The sequence below is a fragment of the Aotus nancymaae genome, unplaced genomic scaffold (assembly GCF_030222135.1).
Source record: "Aotus nancymaae isolate 86718 unplaced genomic scaffold, 86718_ANA_hifiasm-v0.15.2.pri h1tg000043l, whole genome shotgun sequence".
Classification (NCBI taxonomy): Eukaryota; Metazoa; Chordata; class Mammalia; order Primates; family Aotidae; genus Aotus; species Aotus nancymaae.
In genome coordinates, this window is record NW_026988457.1 from 16,459,603 (window position 1) to 16,482,443 (window position 22,841).

A 22,841-nucleotide genomic window follows, 5' to 3' on the forward strand; every position below is an offset into this window, starting at 1 on the left:
TGGTTTTTGTTGAACTCTTTCAATCGTCTTCCATATGCCTTTTGACTTGCTCTGCTTACCACAGCCCCAATGGATTTAACCTGCTTTCCTCCCCAATGCGGAGCTCTTCAACAGGACATTAGGGTGAGGAAAGAGAACCGGAAGGATCATTACCTGCAGAGGTCTGGGTCCTGTGATGCATTGTGGAGGTGGTAGAGGTGGAGGAGGTGGCAGTGGGGGGATCGCTGGGGTGATTCGGGGAGCTCCTGCTGGGAATGGGTTCTGCTGAAGTCCAGGGATGCCCACGGATGAAGGTGAAGAGCCCAGGAGGGTGAGTTTGACAGAGGCACCAGCTAGAGGGAGACAGAGACTTGCTCCAGGAGTGCTGTTCTGGACACACAGTCCACGTACGGTGGTGGGGGGGGGTCAGGGGGACTGTTCTCCCTTGTCCTGTCATTAAGCTTATAATCCTGTAGGTTAAGTTCTCCTCACTTTTAATGCCCCACCTGTTCTTTAATCCCTGCCTTCATGCCCTGCATGGACCCAAGTACCACGTCCTGCCCTTCCTTCACGCACAGACCTTAACTAGAACTCCACTCATAAATATCTGGGAACACACCCCACGGGCCGCCTCAGCAGCCCCTTGTTTCCCCCTTTATCTCACTAAAGTGAGTAGCCAGTGTCACACTCTGGGCATATTGCCCACATGGCACAGACCAGGCACTCAGATTCCAGCCCTCTGCCCTCCCCAAACTTCCGACATTCTTAAATTCTTTCTTCAACATTTGTTGCTTCTATTTGAATATTTGGACAGACTCAACTGGTTGAGCCTTCCTGGCTACAAACAGATTATAGTTGCTTTTCCCTGACAACTAGAAAACAAATGAGTATGAATGTCCATGAATGGGAGAGGGAATTGGAAGGTATTTGAGGGAGACCTGGTCTCAGTAGGATGTGGTCTAAACAGGAGAGGCAAAGACGGGTGTGGGTAAACATAAGACGTCTCATGACAGCCTAGTAGTGTCTCCACTTGAAATAATAGGGAATTGTGGCCATTTAAGTGGATCGCTAAATGTTAAGATTGAAGACGTGACTTCAGCTGACTCACACATCTACAAAGGAAACCTCCTGGGATGGCAGGCCTGCCCTTTCCTCCCTCCCAGCCCATCTGCTCCCCTACGTTAGCTGTCACCTCTCTCCAACTCACATTTGATCAGCTTTACCACTTCCAGGTGTGAGCTATTGGTCACCATGGTGCCGCTGACCTGTTGGAGGGACAAACAATTTTGAGTAATGGTGATGAACAGCTAGGGCATCCTTCTGTAAGTTCAAAACACCACTTCTTCAGGAAGCCATTTTCCAGTGCTCTTTAGCCTCCTCTGCTCACTTGTTTACTCAAGTCACACTATGAATGTGTGTCTGTTCATATCTGCTATTTGTTCTGTCTCTCCAGCGAGCCTGTAGGTTTTCAGGGATAAGACCTGCGTCTTCATTCCTTAATTTGTTCATTCATTCACTTAGTTTTGGTATACACTTTTCCGACCATTTGTCTCACACACATGTGAATGTCCACTGCCCCAGTGTGCTTCCTCCTCACAGAGGACTAAGCAGTCTCTGCATCTGGATTTCCTCAATGCTTCCCCACTATGCTGCCCAGGCTGGTTCTGAACACCATTCTGTCGAAGAAAGGCCTGAACAACCAGGGCAGGTTATAGTAGTTCAGCATGGGCAAGGACCCCAGGTTGGCATTATATGGAGGAAAGAATATCAACCTGACAATCAAAGTCTTGGGTCCTTCCACGAGTTACTACCAAAATAAGTTGATCTTATTTTGGTCAGTTATGAAATGAGAATAATAAAACTTGTTCTCAAAGCTTGGTTGCTTCAGAGTCAAGAAGGGCCACAGCTATCTTCCTCCTTGCTCTCTCTCTCACACTATACCACCGTGCTCCCTCGCATGGACCACCCCTAACTCAGTGGCTGCCTGGCAGTTGGTATCAAGATGGAAGTGTGCAGGAGGGGCAAGGCCAGGGGTGCCCTGCACATCTGCCTCCACAGCTGGGAGTGGGAGTGCATGTTGGGGTCACTCACTTTGATGATCCGGTCGCCCTCTTTCACACCGGCCTTCATGGCTGCACCTCCTGTAAGGAGAAGGCCTGGTCAGCAGAGCCCAACAACCTCTCCCAGAGGCCACTGAAGCTACACCAAGGTCCCTGTCAGATCACCTCTTCTCTGAAATTTCCTCCTATTTCTCTGTGTTAAGTACCTCCAATGCTGGGTGCACTTCCTATTCCACTTTAGAGACACAACTACTTTTAAGCTAGAGTGGACTATGTAAGGTCCCATCTCCTGCTCTTCCTTCCAACTAGATAAGGTGCTAGACTTCTGATAGCAGGCCAAGGCAGGAGGCAGGCAGGGCCAGGCTCTGGGAAGAGCACGTGTGCTTCATTCTAATGTATCTGGATATGTTCTAAGGTCAAATCGAGTTATTTTTTATTATCCAGGGGGAAAAATGAGTTTCCTGTATGAAACAGAATTGTTAAAATAATTAATAAGGGAAATATGGAGAAAAGGCTTAAAACAAGACTTTCCTAAGTCCTGAGAGGTTTTGTAAAATATTCTGGGGGTTCACATCATTAAAAATGATAATAACTTTTCTTTTAAAAAAACCTTTCTAAAGCCGTTTACAGTTTTTCCCTTCCTTTTTTTTTTTTTTTTTTTTTTTTTAACAGACAGAGTCTTGCCCCGTAGCCCAAGCTGGAGTGCGGAAGCATGATCTCAGCTCACTGCAGACTTAGTCTTCTCAAGCGATCCTCCCAACTCAACCTCCCAAATAGCTATGGGACTACAGGTGTGTGCCACCATGCCTGGTTAATTAAAAAAAAAATTTTTTTTTTGTAGAGATGAGGTCTCACTATGTTGCCCACGCTGGTCTTGAACTCCTGTGCTCAAGTGATCCTCCTGCCTTGGCTTCCCAAAATGCTGGAATTGCAGGCGTGAGCCTCCATACTCAGCCCAGTTTCTCCCTTTAAAATAAACCAAATTAAGAGCTTCTGATGGTGACTGACTGAGGTGCTCATGCTCTTCACCTTTTCAACTTGTCATCTGACTGGAGGCTACAGTGGTTTTGATCACAATATGGTTTGTTTGTTTGTTTGTTTTTGAGATACTGTCTCCTCACTCTGTTACCAAGGCTGGAGTGCAGTGGTGTGAGTTTGGCTCACACACCCCTGACCTCTTGGGTTCAAGCGATCCTCCCACCTTGGCCTCTGAAGTAGCTGGGACTACAGGCATGTGCCACCCCACCTGACTAATTTTTGTATTTTTTGTAGAGACAAATATTTTCACCGTATTGCCCAGGCTGGTCTTGGATTTCTGAGCTCAAGCAATCATCCCGTCTCGGCCTCCCAAAGACCTGGGATTACAGGTGTGTGTCACCATGCCCAGCCTCACAAGATAGTTTTAAATGACTTAGTCCTAATTTAATTTACATCCAGGAAGCGCAAAAAGCATTAAAGCCAAAACAAGTTAATGAGAAGCATAAAAACTACATATTGTACATTTTCCCAGCGTGATCATTAAGTCTATAAGTTGCATTCCTCTGATCAAAATAAAACTCCCACAAAGCCCATCTAAATGTTTCTACTCTGAAAAGAAAAATACAGTGATGACTGCATTCCAATTTGGCTTTTCAATACTGGGACTCAAGACTACCCTCATCTAAAGTGTGCTATTTATGGAAGAACACTTGCAAATAGCTTGGAATTCCTGCTTAGACATTCATTTAGAAACTAATGTTGAAGAGAACAGAGCCGTCTTGCCTGAATGTATGAAACATGTGAGGTGACTTCTAATAACTTAGTGATTAAAAAAAAGCAACTAAACTCTTCAGAGTAAAGGAACTTGAGCAGAAGTTCTCAGACTTCAGCAAGCATGAGAATCACTGCAGGAATTTTTAAAAGTGTGTTTCATGGACCTCTTGCCAGAAAGCAATTCAGTGCTTCCAAGGTCAGCCCCAAGAAAAAGGATTTCAATCATCTTGGGCGTAGGTGATTCTGATTCAGGCAGAACGCAGACTATACTTTCAGAAACAGTGAATTAAAGAAACCTAATATATATCTGGAAAAGATAACTACTGCTTTGTTATTCTTGTGACTTCAAGGCCAATCCAAATGAATGAAGTCTCTTCTACTCTCCTCCCCAACACACACATGCACACATGCATGCATGTACACACACACACACACACACACACACACAGTCTCTCAAACTCACATTCTCCTTGTAAGCCATCTTTTCCTTCTTTCCTCTCTGGGTCTGACTCTGCTCAGCCTAAGAGAAGGAAGAAGGTAAAGGAGAGCTGAACCTACACTTCCCTGGAGGGGATCCCGTATTTTCTGCACCAGATAGGCTGCAGAGGAGAAGTACAAGGTATCGGCAGTTCTACTAACTCTGTCTCACCCCAGTCCAGGAACCCTGAGAAATGAGAAAAGCAAAGAATAAAACTATCTTTTTAGAGCTTTACCTCAGGATACGCAAAACAAATCTCCCAAACATAAGAAGCCATGCTTATTTATATCCTTATATGATCCACAGATCTCATTCTGGTCACAAATTTGGAATTCTTTTTTCACCTTTCCTGTGAACATAGCCCAAATCTTCCTCCAGAATCAATGCAAGTACATTTTCCCTCCTCCTCTGCAACATCTCTAAGGGGAAACCTGCTCCCAATCCTTTCCCTGTGCTCTCATCTAAGCAAAGCCTAGGATGCTCCCTGGCACCAGCCCAACGCTACTTACTGCACTGAAGTTCACTCCTTTTAGGCACACTTCTCTACCTTTTAGGGAATCTTCCGCACCCACCATCTTTCTGACTATCCTCCTCAGCCTGGACCACTAACAATGTTTCCACTAGCTGGCACATGCTAGAGTTTTGACTGTTCGCACCCCTTCTATACACAATTGGTAACTTGATGGATTTGGCTATGATGCCCACTCACTCTTTACTCCCTTCCCACCAAATTCCTATTCTGCCGATTTGCTTTTCATTTCCGTCTTTCAAACTACTTCTGAAATCCTTTTTTTTAAAAGAGGGCTTCCCCAACGATCACAAGGAAAATGACTACACCTCAAATCGCAAACTACTCAAACTTCCAAACACCGTTTCCCCCGATACCATGTCCAGCACATATCATTTATCTGTTGGTAATTTATTATTTAATGTTAATTGTATCAGCAAATGTGCTCTGTAATCATTTGGACTATTGCACCTGTCTCAGGTTATAAACCTCTGTAGAAAATGACCATCTGTGTACTTAGCCAGGTAGTGTGGAGGTAAATATGAAGAAAGGGGACCTTGGATTCTGCCACAGAATCTTGTGACCTAGTATGAGGATCCCCCTTTGACGGCAATCAGACATCTGCCTGATGATGACCAGACAGCTACTTTGCTGGTTTTTCCCTTCCCAACCAGGGAAGCAAGCTTGAGGTGCAATCTCTAGAACTCTGGCCGGGGGCTTTGCATTGAAGAGGCTTCCCCAGGCACCCATGGAGAGCCAGTTCTAGAATAATTCATTCCTGCCCCACAGGAACGCACAAGTTCTCCAAGTACAGTGGCACTGTCACATACATGGTGGCTTTGTAAGAACTGTCCACTGCGGGCAGGACGGATGCAGCACTTACCAGGCCGCACAGATTGCACCAGAAAACTTCGATACCCACTGACTGCAAAGCCAAAGCCATGCTGGTCCTTTCGGATAATGACACAGCGTTGAACAAGACCTAGAAGGTGGAGAGAAAGGTTGAGTATACAGTGTCTTTGGAAGGTTAGTGTACACATGCGAAGACCAACTCAGGGAAGCCCCACTACGTGTCTTCTTCAAGAAGCCTTTTCACACTAACCAAAGTCCCTAGACTATTCCTGTGTGAATACTACCGCATGCCTCCCTCGGTGGTTGGCAAAACCTGTATACTTTGTATTCCAAATAAGAAACTACCTGTAGAAACTAGGTAGACATGTCTACCTATAGAAACTACCTGTAAACATGCCTCTTACGGTGGTTGGCAAAACTTGTATACTTTGTATTCCAAATAAGAAACTACACTTGCCGGGCGCGATAGCTCATGCCTGTAATCCCAGCACTTTGGGAGGCTTAGGCGGGTGGATCACGAGGTCAAGAGATCGAGAATGTCCTGGTGAACATAGTGAAACCCCGTCTCTACTAAAAATACAAAAAATTAGCTGGGCATGGTGGCACGTGCCTGTAATCCCACCTACTCAGGAGGCTGAGACAGGAGAATTGCCTGAACCCAGGAGGCGGAGGTTGTGTTCAGCCGAGATCGCGCCACTGCACTCCAGCCTGGGTAACAAGAGGAAAACTCCGTCTCAAAAAAAAAAAAGAAACTACACTTCTCTGAGGTGCTAAAATGCTTGTCTCTCACGTACATGTCTGTGCCTTTTGGTGTGTCTGGGTGAGACTGGTCAAAGAAGGGGCAAAGAAGGGGTGCCCTGGCCTGGGTATGTGCCGGGGTCCAGGGTGTCAGGACAGGGGCAGGTGCCAGGGGGCCTGGGTCTCTGGACAGGGGCAGGTGTCGGGGGGTCTGGGTCTCTGGACAGGGGTAGGTACCGGGGGCCTGGGTCCCTGGACAGGTATAGCTGCCGGGATCCTGGGTCTCTGGACGGGGGAGTCGCCAGGGGTCCTGATTCTCTGGACATTGGTAGGTGCCGGGGGCCTGGGTCTCTGGACAGGGGTAGGTGCCAGGTGCCTGGGTCTCTGGACAGGGGTAGGTGCGGGGGGGGCAGGGTTTGTGGACAGGGGTAGATGCCGGGGTACATGGCCTCTGGATAGGGCTAGGTGTCGGGGAGCCTGGGTCTCTGGATAAAGGTAGGTGCTGGGGGGCCTGTACCTGGGTAGGTGCTAGGGTCCAGAGCCTGTGGACAGGGGCAGGTGCCAGGGGGCCTGGGTCTCTGGACAGGGGTAGGTGCCGGGGGGCCTGGGTCTCTGGACAGGGGTAGGTACCGGGGTCCAGGGCCTCTGGACAGGGTAGGTGCCAGGGCCTCAGTCTCTGGAGAGTAGTAGGTGCCAGGAGTCCTGGGTCTCTGGATGGGGGTAGCTGCCAGGGTCCAGGGCGTATGGACAGGGGCAGGTGCCACGGGGCCGGGGTCTCTGGACAGGGGCAGGTGCCGGGGGCCTGGGTCTCTGGAAGGGACAGGTGCCGGGGAGCCTTGGTCTCTAAACGGGGGTAGGTGCCGGGGGCCTGGGTCTCTGGACATGGTAAGGTGCCAGGGGTCCTGGGCCTTTGGATGGGGTAACTGCCGGGGGCCTGGGTCTCTGCACAGGGGTAGGTGCCGGGTATCTGGGTCTCTGGACAGGGGTAGGTGCCGGAGGGGCCTGGGTCTCTGGATAGGGATAGGTGCCGGGGTCCAGGGCCTCTGGACAGGGGTAGGTGCCGGGGGTCTGGGTGTCTGGACAGGGGTAGGTGCCAGGGGTCCTGGGTCTCTGGACGGGGGTAGGTGTCAGGGTGCCTGGGTCTCTGGACAGGGGTAGGTGCCAGGGGTCCTGAGTTTCTGGACAGGGGTAGGTGCCAGGGTCCTGGGTCTCTGGACAGGTGTAGATGCTGGGGGGCCTGGGTCTCTGGACAAGGGTAGGTACCGGGGTCCAGGGCCTCTGGACAGGGTAGGTGCCGAGGCCTCAGTCTCTGGAGAGTCGTAGGTGCGAGGGGTCCTGGGTCTCTGGACGGGGGTAGGTACCGGGGTCCAGGGCCTCTGGACAGGGTAGGTGCCAGGGCCTCAGTCTCTGGAGAGCAGTAGGTGCCAGGGGTCCTGGGTCTCTGGATGGGGGTAGCTGCCAGGGTCCAGGGTGTATGGACAGGGGCAGGTGCCAGGGGGCCGGGGTCTCTGGACAGGGGCAGGTGCCGGGGGCCTGGGTCTCTGGAAGGGACACGTGCCGGGGGGCCTTGGTCTCTAAACGGGGGTAGGTGCCGGGGGCCTGGGTCTCTGGACATGGTTAGGTGCCGGGGTCCGGGGCCTTTGGATGGGGTAACTGCCGGGGGCCTGGGTCTCTGGACAGGGGTAGGTGCCGGGTGTCTGGGTCTCTGGACAGGGGTAGGTGCCGGAGGGGCCTGGGTCTCTGGATAGGGATAGGTGCCGGGGTCCAGGGCCTCTGGACAGGGGTAGATGCCGGGGGCCTGGGTGTCTGGACAGGGGTAGGTGCCAGGGGTCCTGGGTTTCTGGACGGGGGTAGGTGTCAGGGTGCCTGGGTCTCTGGACAGGGGTAGTTGTGGGGTCCTGGACAGGGGTAGGAGCCAGGGGTCCTGAGTCTCTGGACAGGGGTAGGTGCCAGGGTCCTGGGTCTCTGGACAGGGGTAGGTGCTGGGGGGGCCTGGGTCTCTGGAGAGGGGTAGGTGCCAGAGGGCCTGGGCCTAGGTAGGTGCCAGGATCCAGGGCCTCTGGACAGGGTCAGGTGCCAGGGGGCCTGGGTGTCTGGACAGGGTTAGGTGCCAGGGGGCCTTGGTCTCCAGACAGAGGTAGGTGCTGGGGGGCGTGGGTAGGTGCCAGGGTCCAGGGCCTCTGGACAGGGGCAGGTGTTGCGGGACCTGGGCCTTTGAACGGGGGTAGGTGCTGGGGGGCCTGGGTCTCTGGACGGGGGTAGGTACCGGGGTCCAGGGCCTCTGGACAGGGTAGGTGCCGAGGCCTCAGTCTCTGGAGAGTAGTAGGTGCCAGGGATCCTGGGTCTCTGGATGGGGGTAGCTGCCAGGGTCCAGGGCGTATGGACAGGGGCAGGTGCCAGGGGGCCGGGGTCTCTGGACAGGGGCAGGTGCCGGGGGCCTGGGTCTCTGGGAGGGAAAGGTGCCGGGGGGCCTTGGTCTCTAAACGGGGGTAGGTGCCGGAGGCCTGGGTCTCTGGACATGGTTAGGTGCCAGGGGTCCTGGGCCTTTGGATGGGGTAACTGCCGGGGGCCTGGGTCTCTGCACAGGGGTAGGTGCCGGGTGTCTGGGTCTCTGGACAGGGGTAGGTGCCAGAGGGACCTGGGTCTCTGGATAGGGATAGGTGCCGTGGTCCAGGGCCTCTAGACAGGGGTAGGTGCCAGGGGGCCTGGGTGTCTGGACAGGGGTAGGTGCCAGGGGTCCTGGGTCTCTGGACGGGGGTAGGTATCAGGGTGCCTGGGTCTCTGGACAGGGGTAGTTGTGGGGTCCTGGACAGGGGTAGGTGCCAGGGGTCCTGAGTTTCTGGACAGGGGTAGGTGCCAGGGTCCTGGGTCTCTGGACAGGGGTAGATGCTGGGGGGCCTGGGTCTCTGGACAAGGGCAGGTTTCGGGGGCCTGAGTCTCTGGATACGGGTATGTGCCAGGGGTCCTGGGTCTCTGGACAGGGGTAGGTGCTCGGCGGCCTGGGTCTCTGGACAGGGGTAGGTACCGGGGCCCAGGGCCTCTGGACAGGGTAGGTGCCGGGGTCTCAGTCTCTGGAGAGTAGTAGGTGCCAGGAGTCCCAGGTTTCTGGACGGGGGTAGGTGCCGGGGTCCAGGGCATATGGACAGGGGCAGGTGCCGGGGGGCTGGGGTCTCTGGACAGGGGCAGGTGCCGGGGGCCTGGGTCTCTGGAAGGGACACGTGCCGGGGGGCCTTGGTCTCTAAACGGGGGTAGGTGCCGGGGGCCTGGGTCTCTGGACATGGTTAGGTGCCAGGGGTCCTGGGCCTTTGGATGGGGTAACTGCCGGGGGCCTGGGTCTCTGCACAGGGGTAGGTGCTGGGTGTCTGGGTCTCTGGACAAGGGTAGGTGCCGGAGGGGCCTGGGTCTCTGGATAGGGATAGGTGCCGTGGTCCAGGGCCTCTGGACAGGGGTAGGTGCCGGGGGCCTGGGTGTCTGGACAGGGGTAGGTGCCAGGGGTCCTGGGTCTCTGGACGGGGGAAGGTGTCAGGGTGCCTGGGTCTCTGGACAGGGGTAGTTGCGGGGTCCTGGACAGGGGTAGGTGCCAGGGGTCCTGAGTTTCTGGACAGGGGTAGGTGCCAGGGTCCTGGGTCTCTGGACAGGGGTAGATGCTGGGGGGCCTGGGTCTCTGGACAAGGGCAGGTTTCGGGGGCCTGAGTCTCTGGATACGGGTAGGTGCCAGGGGTCCTGGGTCTCTGGACAGGGGTAGGTGCTCGGCGGCCTGGGTCTCTGGACAGGGGTAGGTACCGGGGCCCAGGGCCTCTGGACAGGGTAGGTGCCGGGGTCTCAGTCTCTGGAGAGTAGTAGGTGCCAGGAGTCCCGGGTTTCTGGACGGTGGTAGGTGCCGGGGTCCAGGGCATATGGACAGGGGCAGGTGCCGGGGGGCCGGGGTCTCTGGACAGGGGCAGGTGCCGGGGGCCTGGGTCTCTGGAAGGGACACGTTCCGGGGGGCCTTGGTCTCTAAACGGGGGTAGGTGCCGGGGGCCTGGGTCTCTGGACATGGTTAGGTGCCAGGGGTCCTGGGCCTTTGGATGGGGTAACTGCCGGGGGCCTGGGTCTCTGCACAGGGGTAGGTGCCGGGTGTCTGGGTCTCTGGACAGGGGTAGGTGCCGGAGGGGCCTGGGTCTCTGGATAGGGATAGGTGCCGGGGTCCAGGGCCTCTGGACAGGGGTAGGTGCCGGAGGCCTGGGTGTCTGGACAGGGGTAGGTGCCAGGGGTCCTGGGTCTCTGGACGGGGGTAGGTGTCAGGGTGCCTGGGTCTCTGGACAGGGGTAGTTGCGGGCTCCTGGACAGGGGTAGGAGCCAGGGGTCCTGAGTCTCTGGACAGGGGTAGGTGCCAGGGTCCTGGGTCTCTGGACAGGGGTAGGTGCCGGGGGGGCCTGGGTCTCTGGACAGGGGTAGGTGCCAGAGGGCCTGGGCCTAGGTAGGTGCCAGGATCCAGGGCCTCTGGACAGGGTCAGGTGACAGGGGGCCTGGGTGTCTGGACAGGGTTAGGTGCCAGGGGGCCTTGGTCTCCAGACAGAGGTAGGTGCTGGGGGGCCTGGGTAGGTGCCAGGGTCCAGGGCCTCTGGACAGGGGCAGGTGTTGGGGGACCTTGGCCTCTGAACGGGGGTAGGTGCTGGGGGGCCTGGGTCTCTGGACGGGGGTAGGTACCGGAATCCAGGGCCTCTGGACAGGGTAGGTGCCGAGGCCTCAGTCTCTGGAGAGTCGTAGGTGCCAGGGGTCCTGGGTCTCTGGACGGGGGTAGGTACCGGGGTCCAGGGCCTCTGGACAGGGTAGGTGCCGAGGCCTCAGTCTCTGGAGAGTCGTAGGTGCCAGGGGTCCTGGGTCTCTGGACGGGGGTAGGTGCCAGGGTCCAGGGCGTATGGACAGGGGTAGGTGCCGGGGGGCCGGGGTCTCTGGACAGGGGCAGGTGCCGGGGGCCTGGGTCTCTGGGAGGGAAAGGTGCCGGGGGGCCTTGGTCTCTAAACGGGGGTAGGTGCCGGGGGCCTGGGTCTCTGGACATGGTTAGGTGTCAGTGTTCCTGGGCCTTTGGATGGGGTAACTGCCGGGGCCTGGGTCTCTGGACAGGGATAGGTGCCGGGTGTCTGGCTCTCTGGACAGGGGTAGGTGCCGGAGGGGCCTGGGTCTCTGGATAGGGATAGGTGCCGGGGTCCAGGGCCCCTGGATAGGGTTAGGTGCCGGGGGCCTGGGTGTATGGACAGGGGTAGGTGCCAGGGGTCCTGGGTCTCTGGACGGGGGTAGGTGTCAGGGTGCCTGGGTCTCTGGACAGGGGTAGTTGCGGGATCCTGGACAGGGGTAGGTGCCAGGGGTCCTGAGTTTCTGGACAGGGGTAGGTGCCAGGGTCCTGGGTCTCTGGACAGGGGTAGATGCTGGGGGGCCTGGGTCTCTGGACAAGGGTAGGTTTCGGGGGCCTGAGTCTCTGGATAGGGTTAGGTGCCAGGGGTCCTGGGTCTCTGGACAGGGGTAGGTGCCGGGTGTCTGGGTCTCTGGACAGGGGTAGGTGCCGGAGGGGCCTGGGTCTCTGGATAGGGATAGGTGCCGGGGTCCAGGGCCTCTGGACAGGGGTAGGTGCCGGGGGCGTGGGTGTCTGGACAGGGGTAGGTGCCAGGGGTCCTGGGTCTCTGGACGGGGGTAGGTGTCAGGGTGCCTGGGTCTCTGGACAGGGGTAGTTGTGGGGTCCTGGACAGGGGTAGGAGCCAGGGGTCCTGAGTCTCTGGACAGGGGTAGGTGCCAGGGTCCTGGGTCTCTGGACAGGGGTAGGTGCCAGGGGGACCTGGTCTCTGGACAGGGGTAGGTGCCAGAGGGCCTGGGCCTAGGTAGGTGCCAGGGGGCCTTGGTCTCCAGACAGAGGTAGGTGCTGGGGGGCCTGGGTAGGTGCCAGTGTCCAGGACCTCTGGACAGGGGCAGGTGTTGGGGGACCTGGGCCTCTGAATGGGGGTAGGTGCTGGGGGGCCTGGGTCTCTGGACAGGGGTAGGTACTGGGGTCCACGGCCTCTGGACAGGGTAGGTGCCGAGGCCTCAGTCTCTGGAGAGTCGTAGGTGCCAGGGGTCCTGGGTCTCTGGACGGGCGTAGGTGCCAGGGTCCAGGGCGTATGGACAGGGGCAGGTGCCAGGGGGCCGGCGTCTCTGAACAGGGGTAGGTGCCGGGGGCCTGGGTCTCTGGGAGGGACATGTGCCGGGGGGCCTTGGTCTCTAAACGGGGGTAGGTGCCGGGGGCCTGGGTCTCTGGACATGGTTAGGTGTCAGGGGTCCTGGGCCTTTGGATGGGGTAACTGCCGGGGGCCTGGGTCTCTGGACAGGGGTAGGTGCCAGGGGTCCTGGGTCTCTGGACAGGGGTAGGTGCTGGGGGGCCTGGGTCTCTGGACAGGGGTAGGTACCGGGGTCCAGGGCCTCTGGACAGGGTAGGTTCCGGGGTCTCAGTCTCTGGAGAGTAGTAGGTGCCAGGAGTCCTGTGTCTCTGGACGGGGGTAGGTGCCGGGTTCCAGGGCGTGCGGACAGGGGCAGGTTCCGGGGGGCCGGGGTCTCTGGACAGGGGCAGGTGCTGGGGGCCTGGGTCTCTGGAAGGGACAGGTAATGGGGGCCTGGGTCTCTGAACGGGGGGGTGCCGTGGGGCCTTGGTCTCTGGACGGGGGTAGGTGCCAGGGGCCTGGGTCTCTGGACATGGTTAGGTGGGGCCTTTGGATGGGGTAAGTGCCGGGGGCCTGGGTCTCTGGACAGGGGTAGGTGCCGGGTGTCTGTTTCTGGACAGGGGTAGGTGCCGGAGGGGCCTGGGTCTCTGGATAGGGATAGGTGCCGGGTTCCAGGGCCTCTGGACAGGGGTAGGTGCCGGGGGCCTGGGTGTCTGGACAGGGATAGGTGCCAGCGGTCCCGGGTCTCTGGACGGGTGTAGGTGTCAGGGTGCCTGGGTCTCTGGACAGGTGTAAGTGCGGGGTCCTGGACAGGGATAGGTATTGGGGTCCTAGACCACTGGACAGGGGTAGGTGTTGGGGGACCTGGGCCTTTGGACAGCGGTAGTTGCGGGGTCCTGGACAGGGGTAGGTGCCAGGGGTCCTGGGTCTCTGGACAGGGGTAGGTGCTGGGGGTCCTGGTCTCTGGACAGGGGTAGGTGCCGGGGTCCAGGGCCTGCAGACCGGGATAGGTGTCAGGGTCCTGGGTCTCCGGACAGGGGTATGTGCCAGGGTCCTGGGTCTCCGGACAGGGGTAGGTGCCAGGGTCCTGGGTCTCTGGATAGGGGTATGTCTCGGGGTCCTGGGTCTCCGGACAGGGGTAGGTGCCGGGGGGCCTGGGTCTCTGGTCAGTAGACATGTCTACCTATAGGTGCTGGCGGGCTCGGGCCTGGTTAGGTGCCCCCCGGGACCTACCATCGTCTAGAGACCCATACCCCCAGAACCCACCCCCGTTCAGAGACCCAGGCCCCAGCACCTGCCCCTGTCCAGAGACCCAGGTGCCCCGGAACCTACTCCTGTCCACAGACCCAGGCCGCCCGGGACATGCCCCTGTCCAGAGGACCTGGACCGCGACGCCTACCCAGGCCCAGGCCCCCCGGCACCTACCCCTGTCCAGAGACCCAGGCCCCCCGGCACCTGCCTCTGTCCAGAGACCCAGGTGCCCCGGAACCTACTCCTGTCCACAGACCCAGGCCGCCCGGCACATGCCCCTGTCCAGAGGACCTGGACCGCGACGCCTACCCAGGCCCAGGCCCCCCGGCACCTACCCCTGTCCAGAGACCAAGGCCCCCTGGCACCTGCCCCTATCCAGAGGCCCTGGACCCCGGCACCTACACAGGCCCAGGCCCCCCAGCACCTATCCCTGTCCAGAGGACCAGGCTCCCCGGCACCTACCCCTATCCAAAGACTCAGGCCCACGACACTTACCCTGTCCAGAGACCGAGGACCCCCGGCACCTACCCCTGTCCAGAGACCCAGGCCCCCCGGCACCTACCCCTGTCCAGAGACTCAGGCACCCCGGCACCTAGCCCTGTCCAGAGGCCCTGGACCCCGGCATCTACCCCTGTCCACAGACCCAGGCCCCCCGGCACCTACCCTGTCCAGAGACCCAGGCTCCGGGCACCTACCCCTGTCCAGAGATTCAGGACCCCCGGCACCTACACCTGTCCAGAGACCCAGGCCCGCCGGCATCTACCCCTGTCCAGAGACCCAGGCCCTCCGGCACCTACCTCTGTCCAGAGACATAGGCGCCCCCGCATCTGACCGTGTGAAAAGACCCATGCCCGCGGCACCTGAACATGTCCAGATGCCCTGGACCCTGGCCAGGGTACCCCTGTCCGGATACCCAGGCCCCCCGGCCCCTGTACCTGTCAAGAGACCCGGGCCCCCCTGGCACCTACCCCTGTGCAGAGACCCAGGCCCCCCGGCACATACCCCTGTGCAGAGACCCAGGCCCCCCAGCACCTACCCCTGTCCAGAGACCCAGGCCCCCCGGCACCTACCACTATCCAGACACCCAGCCCCTCCGACACCTACCACTGTCCAGACACCCAGCCCCCCCGGCACCTTCCCCTGTCCACAGACCCAGGCCCCCAGCACCTGCCCCTGTACAGAGACCTAAACCCCGGCACCTGCCCCTGTTCAGAGGCCCTGGACTCCGGCACCTACCAAGGCCTAGGCCCCTCGGCATCTGCCCCTGTCGAAAGACCCCAACCCCCGGCAGCTGCCTCTGTCCAGAAGCCCAGGACCCCGCACCTACCCCTGTCCAGAGACCAAGGTCCCCCAACACCTACCCCTGTACAGAGGCCGAGGTCCCCCAACACCAACCCCTGTCCAGCACCCCGCACCTACCCATGTCCAGAGACCCAGGCCCCCAGGCACCTACCCCTGTCCAGAGACCCAGGCCCCCGGCACCTACCCTGTCCAGAGACCCAGGGCCCCCGGCACCTAGCCCTGTGCAGAGGCCCTGGAACCCGGCACGTACCCCTGTCCAGAGACCCGGGCCCCCCGGGAACCTACCCCTGTCCCCAGACCCAGGCCAGCCAGCACTTATCCCTGTCCAGAGACCCAGGCGCCCCTGCATTTGCCCCTGTCAAGAGACGCAGGCCCCCCGGAACCTGCCCGTATCCAGAGGCCCTGGATCCCGGGACCTACCCATGTCGAGTCCCAGGCCCCCAGGCACCAGCCCCTGTCCAGAGACCCAGGCCCCCGGCACCTACCCCTGTTCAGAGACCCAGGCCCCACGGCACGTGCCCCTGTCGAGAGGCCCTGGACCCCGGCACCTGCCCCTGTCCAGAGGCCCAGGACCCCACACCTACCCTTGTCTAAAGACCCAGGTCCCCCAATACCTACCCCTGTCCAGAGGCACAGGACCGCAACACCTACCCCTGTTCAGGACCCCGCACCTCCCCCTGTTCAGCGACCCAGGACCCCGACACCTAACCCTTTCCAGAGAACCAGGCCCCCAGCCCCTACCCTGTCCGGAGACCCAGGCCCCCGTCACCTACCTCTGTCCAGAGGCCCTGGATCCCGGCACCTATCCCCATTCAGAGACCCAGGCCCCCGGCACCAGCCCCTGTCCAGAGACCCAGTCCCCCCAGCACCTTTCCCTGTCCAGAGACCCTGGAACCCGGCACCTACCGAGGCCCAGGCCCCCTGGCACCTGCCCCCGTCCAGAGACCAAGGACCCCTGGCACCTACCCGTCCAGAGACCCAGGCCCCCTGGCACCAACCACCGTTCAGAGACCTAGGCCCACGGCACCTGCCCCTTCCAGAGACCCAGAACCCCCGGCACCTACCCCTATACAGAGACCAAGGCACCTGCCCCTTCCAGAGACCCAGGCCCCGCAGCACCTACCCCTATCCAAAGACCAAGGCGTCCCGGCACCTACACCTGTCCAGAGACCCAGGCCTCCGGCACTTACCCCTGTCCAGAGACTCAGGACCCCGGCACCTACCCCTGTCCTGAGACCCGGGCCCCCGGCACCTCCCCCGTCCAGAGACTCAGGACCCCTGGCACCTACACCTGCCCAGAGACACCCGCCCCCAGCAGCTACCACTGTCCAGAGACACAGGCCCCCCGGCACATGCCCCCGTCCAGAGACCCAGGCCCCCTGGCACCTACCCCTGTCCAGAGACCCCGGCCCCCCGGCACCTACCCCTGTCCAGAGACCAAAGACCCCCGGCACGTACCCGTGTCAAGAGACTCAGGTCCCCCGGCACCTGCCTCTGTCCAGAGACCCAGGTCCCCCGGAACCTACCCCTGTCCACAGACCCAGGCCCCCCGGCACATGCCCCTGTCCAGAGACCCTGGACCGCGACACGTACCCAGGCCCAGGCCCCCCGGCACCTACCCCTGTCCAGAGACCAAGGCCCCCTGGCACCTGCCCCTATCCAGAGGCCCTGGACCACGGCACCTACACAGGCCCAGGCCCCCCGGCACCTATCCCTGTCCAGAGAACCAGGCTCCCTGGCACCTACCGCTATCCAGGGACCCAGGCCCACGACACTTACCCCGTCCAGAGACCGAGGACTCCTGACACCTACCCCTGTCCAGAGACCCAGGCCCATGGCACTTACCACGTCCAGAGACCGAGGACCCCCGGCACCTACCGCTGTCCAGAGACCCAGGCCCCCCGGCACCTACCCCTGTCCAGAGACTCAGGCACCCCGGCACCTAGCCCTGTCCAGAGGCCCTGGACCCCGGCACCTGCCCCTGTCAAGGGACCCAGGCTCCCCGGCACCTGCCCCTGTCCAGAGACCAAGGCCCCCCGGCACCTACAGCTGTCCAGAGACTCAGGACCCTGGCACCTGAACATGTCCAGATGCCCTGAACCCCGGCACCTGCCCCTGTCCAGATACCCAGGCCCCCCGGTCCCTGCACCTGTCCAGAGACCCAAGCACCTAGGCACCTACTCCTGTGTAGCGACCCAGGCCCCCCAGCATCTACCCCTGTCCGGAGACCCAGGCCCCTGGCACCTGCACGTCTCCAGAGACCTAAACCCCCGGCACCTGACCCTGTTCAGAGGCCCTGGACCCCGGCACCTACCCAGGCCAAGGCCCCTCGGCACCTGACCCTGTCCAGAGACCGAAACACCCGGCACCTTCCTCTTTCGAGAGACCCAGGACCCCGCACCTTCCCCTGTCCAGAGACCAAAATCCCCAAACACCTACCCCTGTCCAGAGACCCAACCCCCAGCACCTACCCTTTCCAGAGACCCAGGATACCGGCGCCTACCCCTGTCCAGAGACCCAGGACCCCGGCACCTACCCCTGTCTAGAGACCCAGGCCCCCCGGCAACTGCCTCTGTCCAGAGGCCCTAGAGCCCAGCACCTATTAAGTCCCAGGCCCCTCGGCACCTACCCCGGTTCTGAGACCCAGGGCCTCCGGCACCTAGCCCTGTCCAGAGGCCCTGGACCTCGGCACCTGCCCCTGTCCAGAGACCCAGGCTCCTCGGCACCAGCCCCTGTCCAGAGACCCAGGCCCCTGGCACCTACCCCTGTTCAGAGACACAGACCCCGGCACCTACCAGTTTCTAGAGACTCAGGCACCCCGGCACCTACCCCTGTCCAAAGACCCATGCGCCCCGGCACCTGCGCCTGTCCAGAGGCCCAGACCCTCGGCACCTGCCCCTGCCCAGAGGCCCTGGACCCCTGCACCTGCCCCTGTCCAGAGGCCGAGGACCCCTAACACCTACCCCTTTCCAGGACCACGCACCTATCCCTGTCCAGACACCAAGGCCCCCCAGCACCTACCCCTGTCCAGAGAACCAGGCCCCCAGCACCTACCCCGTCCAGGGACCCAGGCCCCTGGGCACCTACCCCTGCCCAGAGGCCCTGGACCCCGGCACATACCCCTGTCCAGAGGCACTGGACCCCGGCACCTACCCAGTCCCAGGCCCCTCGGCACCGACAACTATCCAGAGATCCAGGCCCCCCGGCACCAAGCCCTGTCCAGAGACATCAGGTCCCCCGGCACCTAGCCCTGTCCAGAGGCCCTGGACCCCGGCACCTACCCCTGTCCAGAGACACAGGCCCCCGGTACCTACCCCTGTCCAGAGACGCAGGCCCCCCGGGACCTACCCCTGTCAAGAAACCCAGAACCCCCGGCACCTAACCCTGTCCACAGACACAGGCCCCCGGCACCTATCCCGTCCAGAGACGCAGGACCCCGGCACCTAACCCTGTCCAGACACCCAGGCCCCCGGCACCTACGCATGTCCAGAGACCCAGGACCCTGGCAGCTACCCCTGTCCAGAGACCCAGGACCCCCGGCAACTGCCTCTGTCCAGAGGCCCTAGAGCCCAGCACCTACTAAGTCCCAGGCCCCTCGGCACCTACCCCGGGTCAGAGACCCATGGCCTCTGGCACCTAGCCCTGTCCAGAGGCCCTGGACCTCGGCACCTGCCCCTGTCCAGAGACCCAGGCTCCTCGGCACCAGCCCCTGTCCAGAGACCCAGGCCCCTGGCACCTACCCCTGTTCAGAGACCCAGACCCCGGCACCTACCAGTTTCTAGAGACTCAGGCCCCCCGGCACCTACCCCTGTCCAAAGACCCATGCGCCCCGGCACCTGCGCCTGTCCAGAGGCCCAGACCCTCGGCACCTGCCCCTGTCCAGAGGGCCTGGACCCCTGCACCTGCCCCTGTCCAGAGGCCGAGGACCCCTAACACCTACCCCTTTCCAGGACCGCGCACCTATCCCTGTCCAGAGACCAAGGCCCCCCAGCACCTACCCCTGTCCAGAGAACCAGGCCCCCAGCACCTAACCCGTCCAGGGACCCAGGCCTCCAAGGGCACCTACCCCTGCCCAGAGGCCCTGGACCCCGGCACATACCCCTGTCCAGAGACCCAGGCCCCCAGGCAACAACCCCTGTGCAGAGGCACTGGACCCCGGCAGCTACCCGCGTTCAGAGACCCTGGCCCCCGACAGCTGCCCCGTCCAGACACCCTGGACCCCAGCAATTACCCAGGCCAAGGCCCCCCGGCACCTACACCTGTCCAGACACCCAGGCCCCCTGCACCTACCCCATCCAGAGGCCATGGAGCCCGGCACCTATCCCTGTCCAGGACCTCTGGACAGGGCAAGTTGCAGGGCGGCCTGGGTCTCTGCACAGGTATAGGTGCCGGGGGGCCTGGGTGTCTGGACAGGGTTAGCTGCCGGGGCCTGGGTCTCTGGACAGGGGTAGGTGCCAGAGTCCAGGTCCTTTGGACAGGGGTAGGAGACCCAGGCACCCCGGCACCTGCCCCTGTCCAGAGACCCAGGCCCCCCGGCACCTGCCCCTGTTGAGAGGCTGTGGACCCCGGCACCTGCGCCTGTCCAGAGACCCAGGATCCCGCACCTACCCCTGTTCAGAGTCCGAGGACACCTAAGACCTGCCCCTGTCCAGAGACCCAGGCCCCCGGCAGAGGCACTGGACCCCAGTACCTGCCCCTGTCCAGAGACCCAGGCTCCCCGGCCCCTACCCCTGTCCAGAGACCCAGGCCCCCCGGCACCTAGCAGTATACAGAGGCCCTGGACCCTGGCACCTACCCCTGTCCACAGACCCAGGCCCCCGGGCACCTACCCCTGTCCAGAGACTCAGGACCCCTGGCACCTACCCCTGTCCAGAGACACAGGCCCCCAGCAGCTACCCCTGTCCAGAGACCAGGCCCTACGGCACCTACCCCTGTCCAGAGACCCAGGCCCCCCCACATCTGCTCCTGTCAAGAGACCCATGCCACCCCGCACCTGCCCCTGTCCAGAGACTCAGGCCCCCTGGCCCCTTTACCTGTGCAGAGACCCAGGCGCCCCGGCACATACCGCTGTATAGAGATTCAGCCCCTTCGGAACCTTCCCCTGTCCAGAGACCCAGGCCCCAAGCACCTAACCCTGTGCAGAGAACCAGGCCCGCGACACCTACCCGTATCCAGAGAACAAGGCCCGCCGGCTCCTGCCACTGTCTAGATACCCAGGCCCCCAGCACCTGCCCCTGTCCAGAGACCTAAACCTTCGGCACCTGCCCCTGTCCAGAGGCCCTGGACCGAGGAACCTACCCAGGCCCAGGTCACCCAGCAACTACCTCTGATCAGAGACCCAGGCGCCACGACACCTACCACTGTCCAGAAACCCAGGCCCCCTAGCACCTGCCCATGTCCAGAGGCCCTAGACCACACCACCTACACAGACACAGGCCCCCCGCACGTACCCTGTCCAGAGACCCAGGCCCCCCGGCACCTAGCCCTGTCCAGAGGCCCTGGACTCCCGCACCTACCCCTGTCCACAGACCCAGGCCCCCGGGCACGTACCCATGTCCAGAGACCCAGGCCCCCCGGCACCAACCCGTCCACAGACCCAGGCCCCCAGCACCTACCCCTGTCCAGAGACACAGCCCCCCGGCACCTACCCTGTCCAGAGACCCAGGCCCCCGGCACCTACCCTGTCCAGAGACCCAGGTCCCCCAATACCTATCCCTGTCCAGAGGCCCAGGTCCTCCAACTCCTACCCCTGTCCAGAACCCCTCACCTACCCCTGTCCAGAGACCGAGGCACCCCGACACCTAACGCTGTCGAGAGACCCAGGACCCCCGGCACCTACCCCTGTCGAGGCACTCAGACCCATGGCACCTGCCTCTTCAAGAGACCCAGGTCCCCCAGCACCTACCCAGTCCAGAGACACAAGACCCGTGGCACCTACCCCTGTCCAGAGACCCAGGCCACCGGCACCTACCCTGTACAGAGGACCTGGACTCCAGCACCTACCCAGGCACAGGCCCCCCAGAACCTACCTCTATCCAGAGACCCAGGCACCTCGGCACCTAGCCCTGTCCAGAGGCCCTAGACCCTGGCACCTACCACTGACCACAGACCCAGACCCCCGGCACCTACCCCTGTACAGAGACCCAGACCCCCGGCACCTACCCATGTCCAGAGACCCAAGACCCGTGGCACCTACCCCCGTTCAGAGAACCATGTACCGGCACCTGCCCCTTCCAGAGACACAGCCCCCCCGGGACCTACCCTTGTCCAGAGACCCAGGCCCCCCGGCACCTACTCCTGTGCAGAGACCTAGGCGCCCCCGCATCTGCTCCTGTCAATAAACCCAGGGCCCCCAGGACCTGCCCCTGTCCAGAGGCCGAAGACCCTGCACCTACCCCTGTCCAGAGACCCAGGTCCTCCAATACCTATCCCTGTCCAGAGGCCCAGGTCCTGCAACTCTTACCCCTGTCCAGAGACCGAGGCACCCCGGCACCTACCCCGTCCAGAGACCCAAGACCCGTGGCACTTACCCCTGTTCAGAGAACCATGCCCCGGCACCTGCCCCTTCCAGAGACCCAGGCCCCCGGGCACCTACCCCTGTCCAGAGACTCAGGCCCCCCAGCACCTAACGCTATCCAGAGACCCAGGCCACACGCCACCTGCCACTGTCCAGAGGCCCTGGACCCCGGCACCTACCCAGGCCCAGGCCCCCGGTACCTATTCCTGTCCAGAGACCCAGGCCCCCGTCACCTGCACCTGTCCAGAGACCCAGGTTCCCCGTCACCTGCCTCTTCCAGAGACCCAGGCCCCCTGACACGAACACCTGTCCAGAGACCCATGCCCCTCAGCACCAGCCCGTGTCCAGAGGCCCTGACTCCGGCACGTACCCAGGCTCGGGCCCCCCGGCACCTTTACCTGTCCAGAGACCCAGGACCCCTGGCACCTACAACTGTCCAGACACCCAGGCCCCCGGCACCTACCCCTGTCCAGAGGCCTTGGACACTGGCACCTATACCTGTCCAGAGACCCAGGCCCCCCAGCACCGACCCCTGCCCAGAGACTCAGGCACCCGCACTTACCCCATCCAGAAGCCCAGGATCCCTGGCACCTACCCCTGTCGAGAGACCCAGGACCCCGGCACCTACCCCCGTTCAAAGACCCAGGACCCCGGCACCTGTCCCTTCCAGAGACCCAGGCCACGGGCACCTATCCCTGTCCAGAGACCCAGGCCCCCCGGCACATTCCCCTGTCCATATCCCCTGGACCCCGGCAGCTACCCAGGCCCAGGCACCCTGGCACCTACCCCCGTCCAGAGACCCAGGACCCCTGGCACCTACCCCTGTCCAGAGACCTAGGCCTCTGGCACCTACCTTGTCCAGAGGCCCTGGAAGCCGGTACCTATCCCTGTCCAGACTCCCAGACCTCCCGGAACCTACCCCCGTTCAGACACCCAGGCCCTCGGCATCTGCCCATTCCAGAGACCCAGGCCCCCTGGCACCTACCCCTGTCCAAAGACACAGCCCCTCGACACCTGCCCCTGTACAGACGCCCTGGACCCTGGCACCAACCGAGACCCAGGCACCCAGCACCTACCCATGTCCAGAGACCCAGGCCCCCCGGCATCTCCCCCTGTCCAGGGACCAAGGCCTCCGGCACCTATCCCGTCCAGAGAACCAGGATCCCGGCACCTACCCCTTTCCAGACCCAGGCCCCCGGCACCTACCCCTGTCCAGAGACCCAGGCCCCCGGCACCT

The 22,841-nt window shown here is 61.3% G+C and overlaps 1 protein-coding gene across 1 annotated transcript in view; it reads right to left on the reverse strand.

Moving 5' to 3' along the window:
• LOC105707345 (rho guanine nucleotide exchange factor 11-like) overlaps positions 1-13,770 on the reverse strand; it is a 46,804-nt gene extending 33,034 nt beyond the window's left edge. The window contains 8 exon segments of the mRNA XM_064361785.1: positions 154-332; positions 1,187-1,244; positions 2,071-2,120; positions 5,661-5,759; positions 6,605-6,751; positions 6,885-6,909; positions 13,399-13,528; positions 13,718-13,770. Of these exon segments, the coding sequence (XP_064217855.1) occupies positions 154-332; positions 1,187-1,244; positions 2,071-2,120; positions 5,661-5,759; positions 6,605-6,751; positions 6,885-6,909; positions 13,399-13,528; positions 13,718-13,770 (741 nt within the window).
• Positions 13,771-22,841: the final 9,071 nt, after the last annotated feature.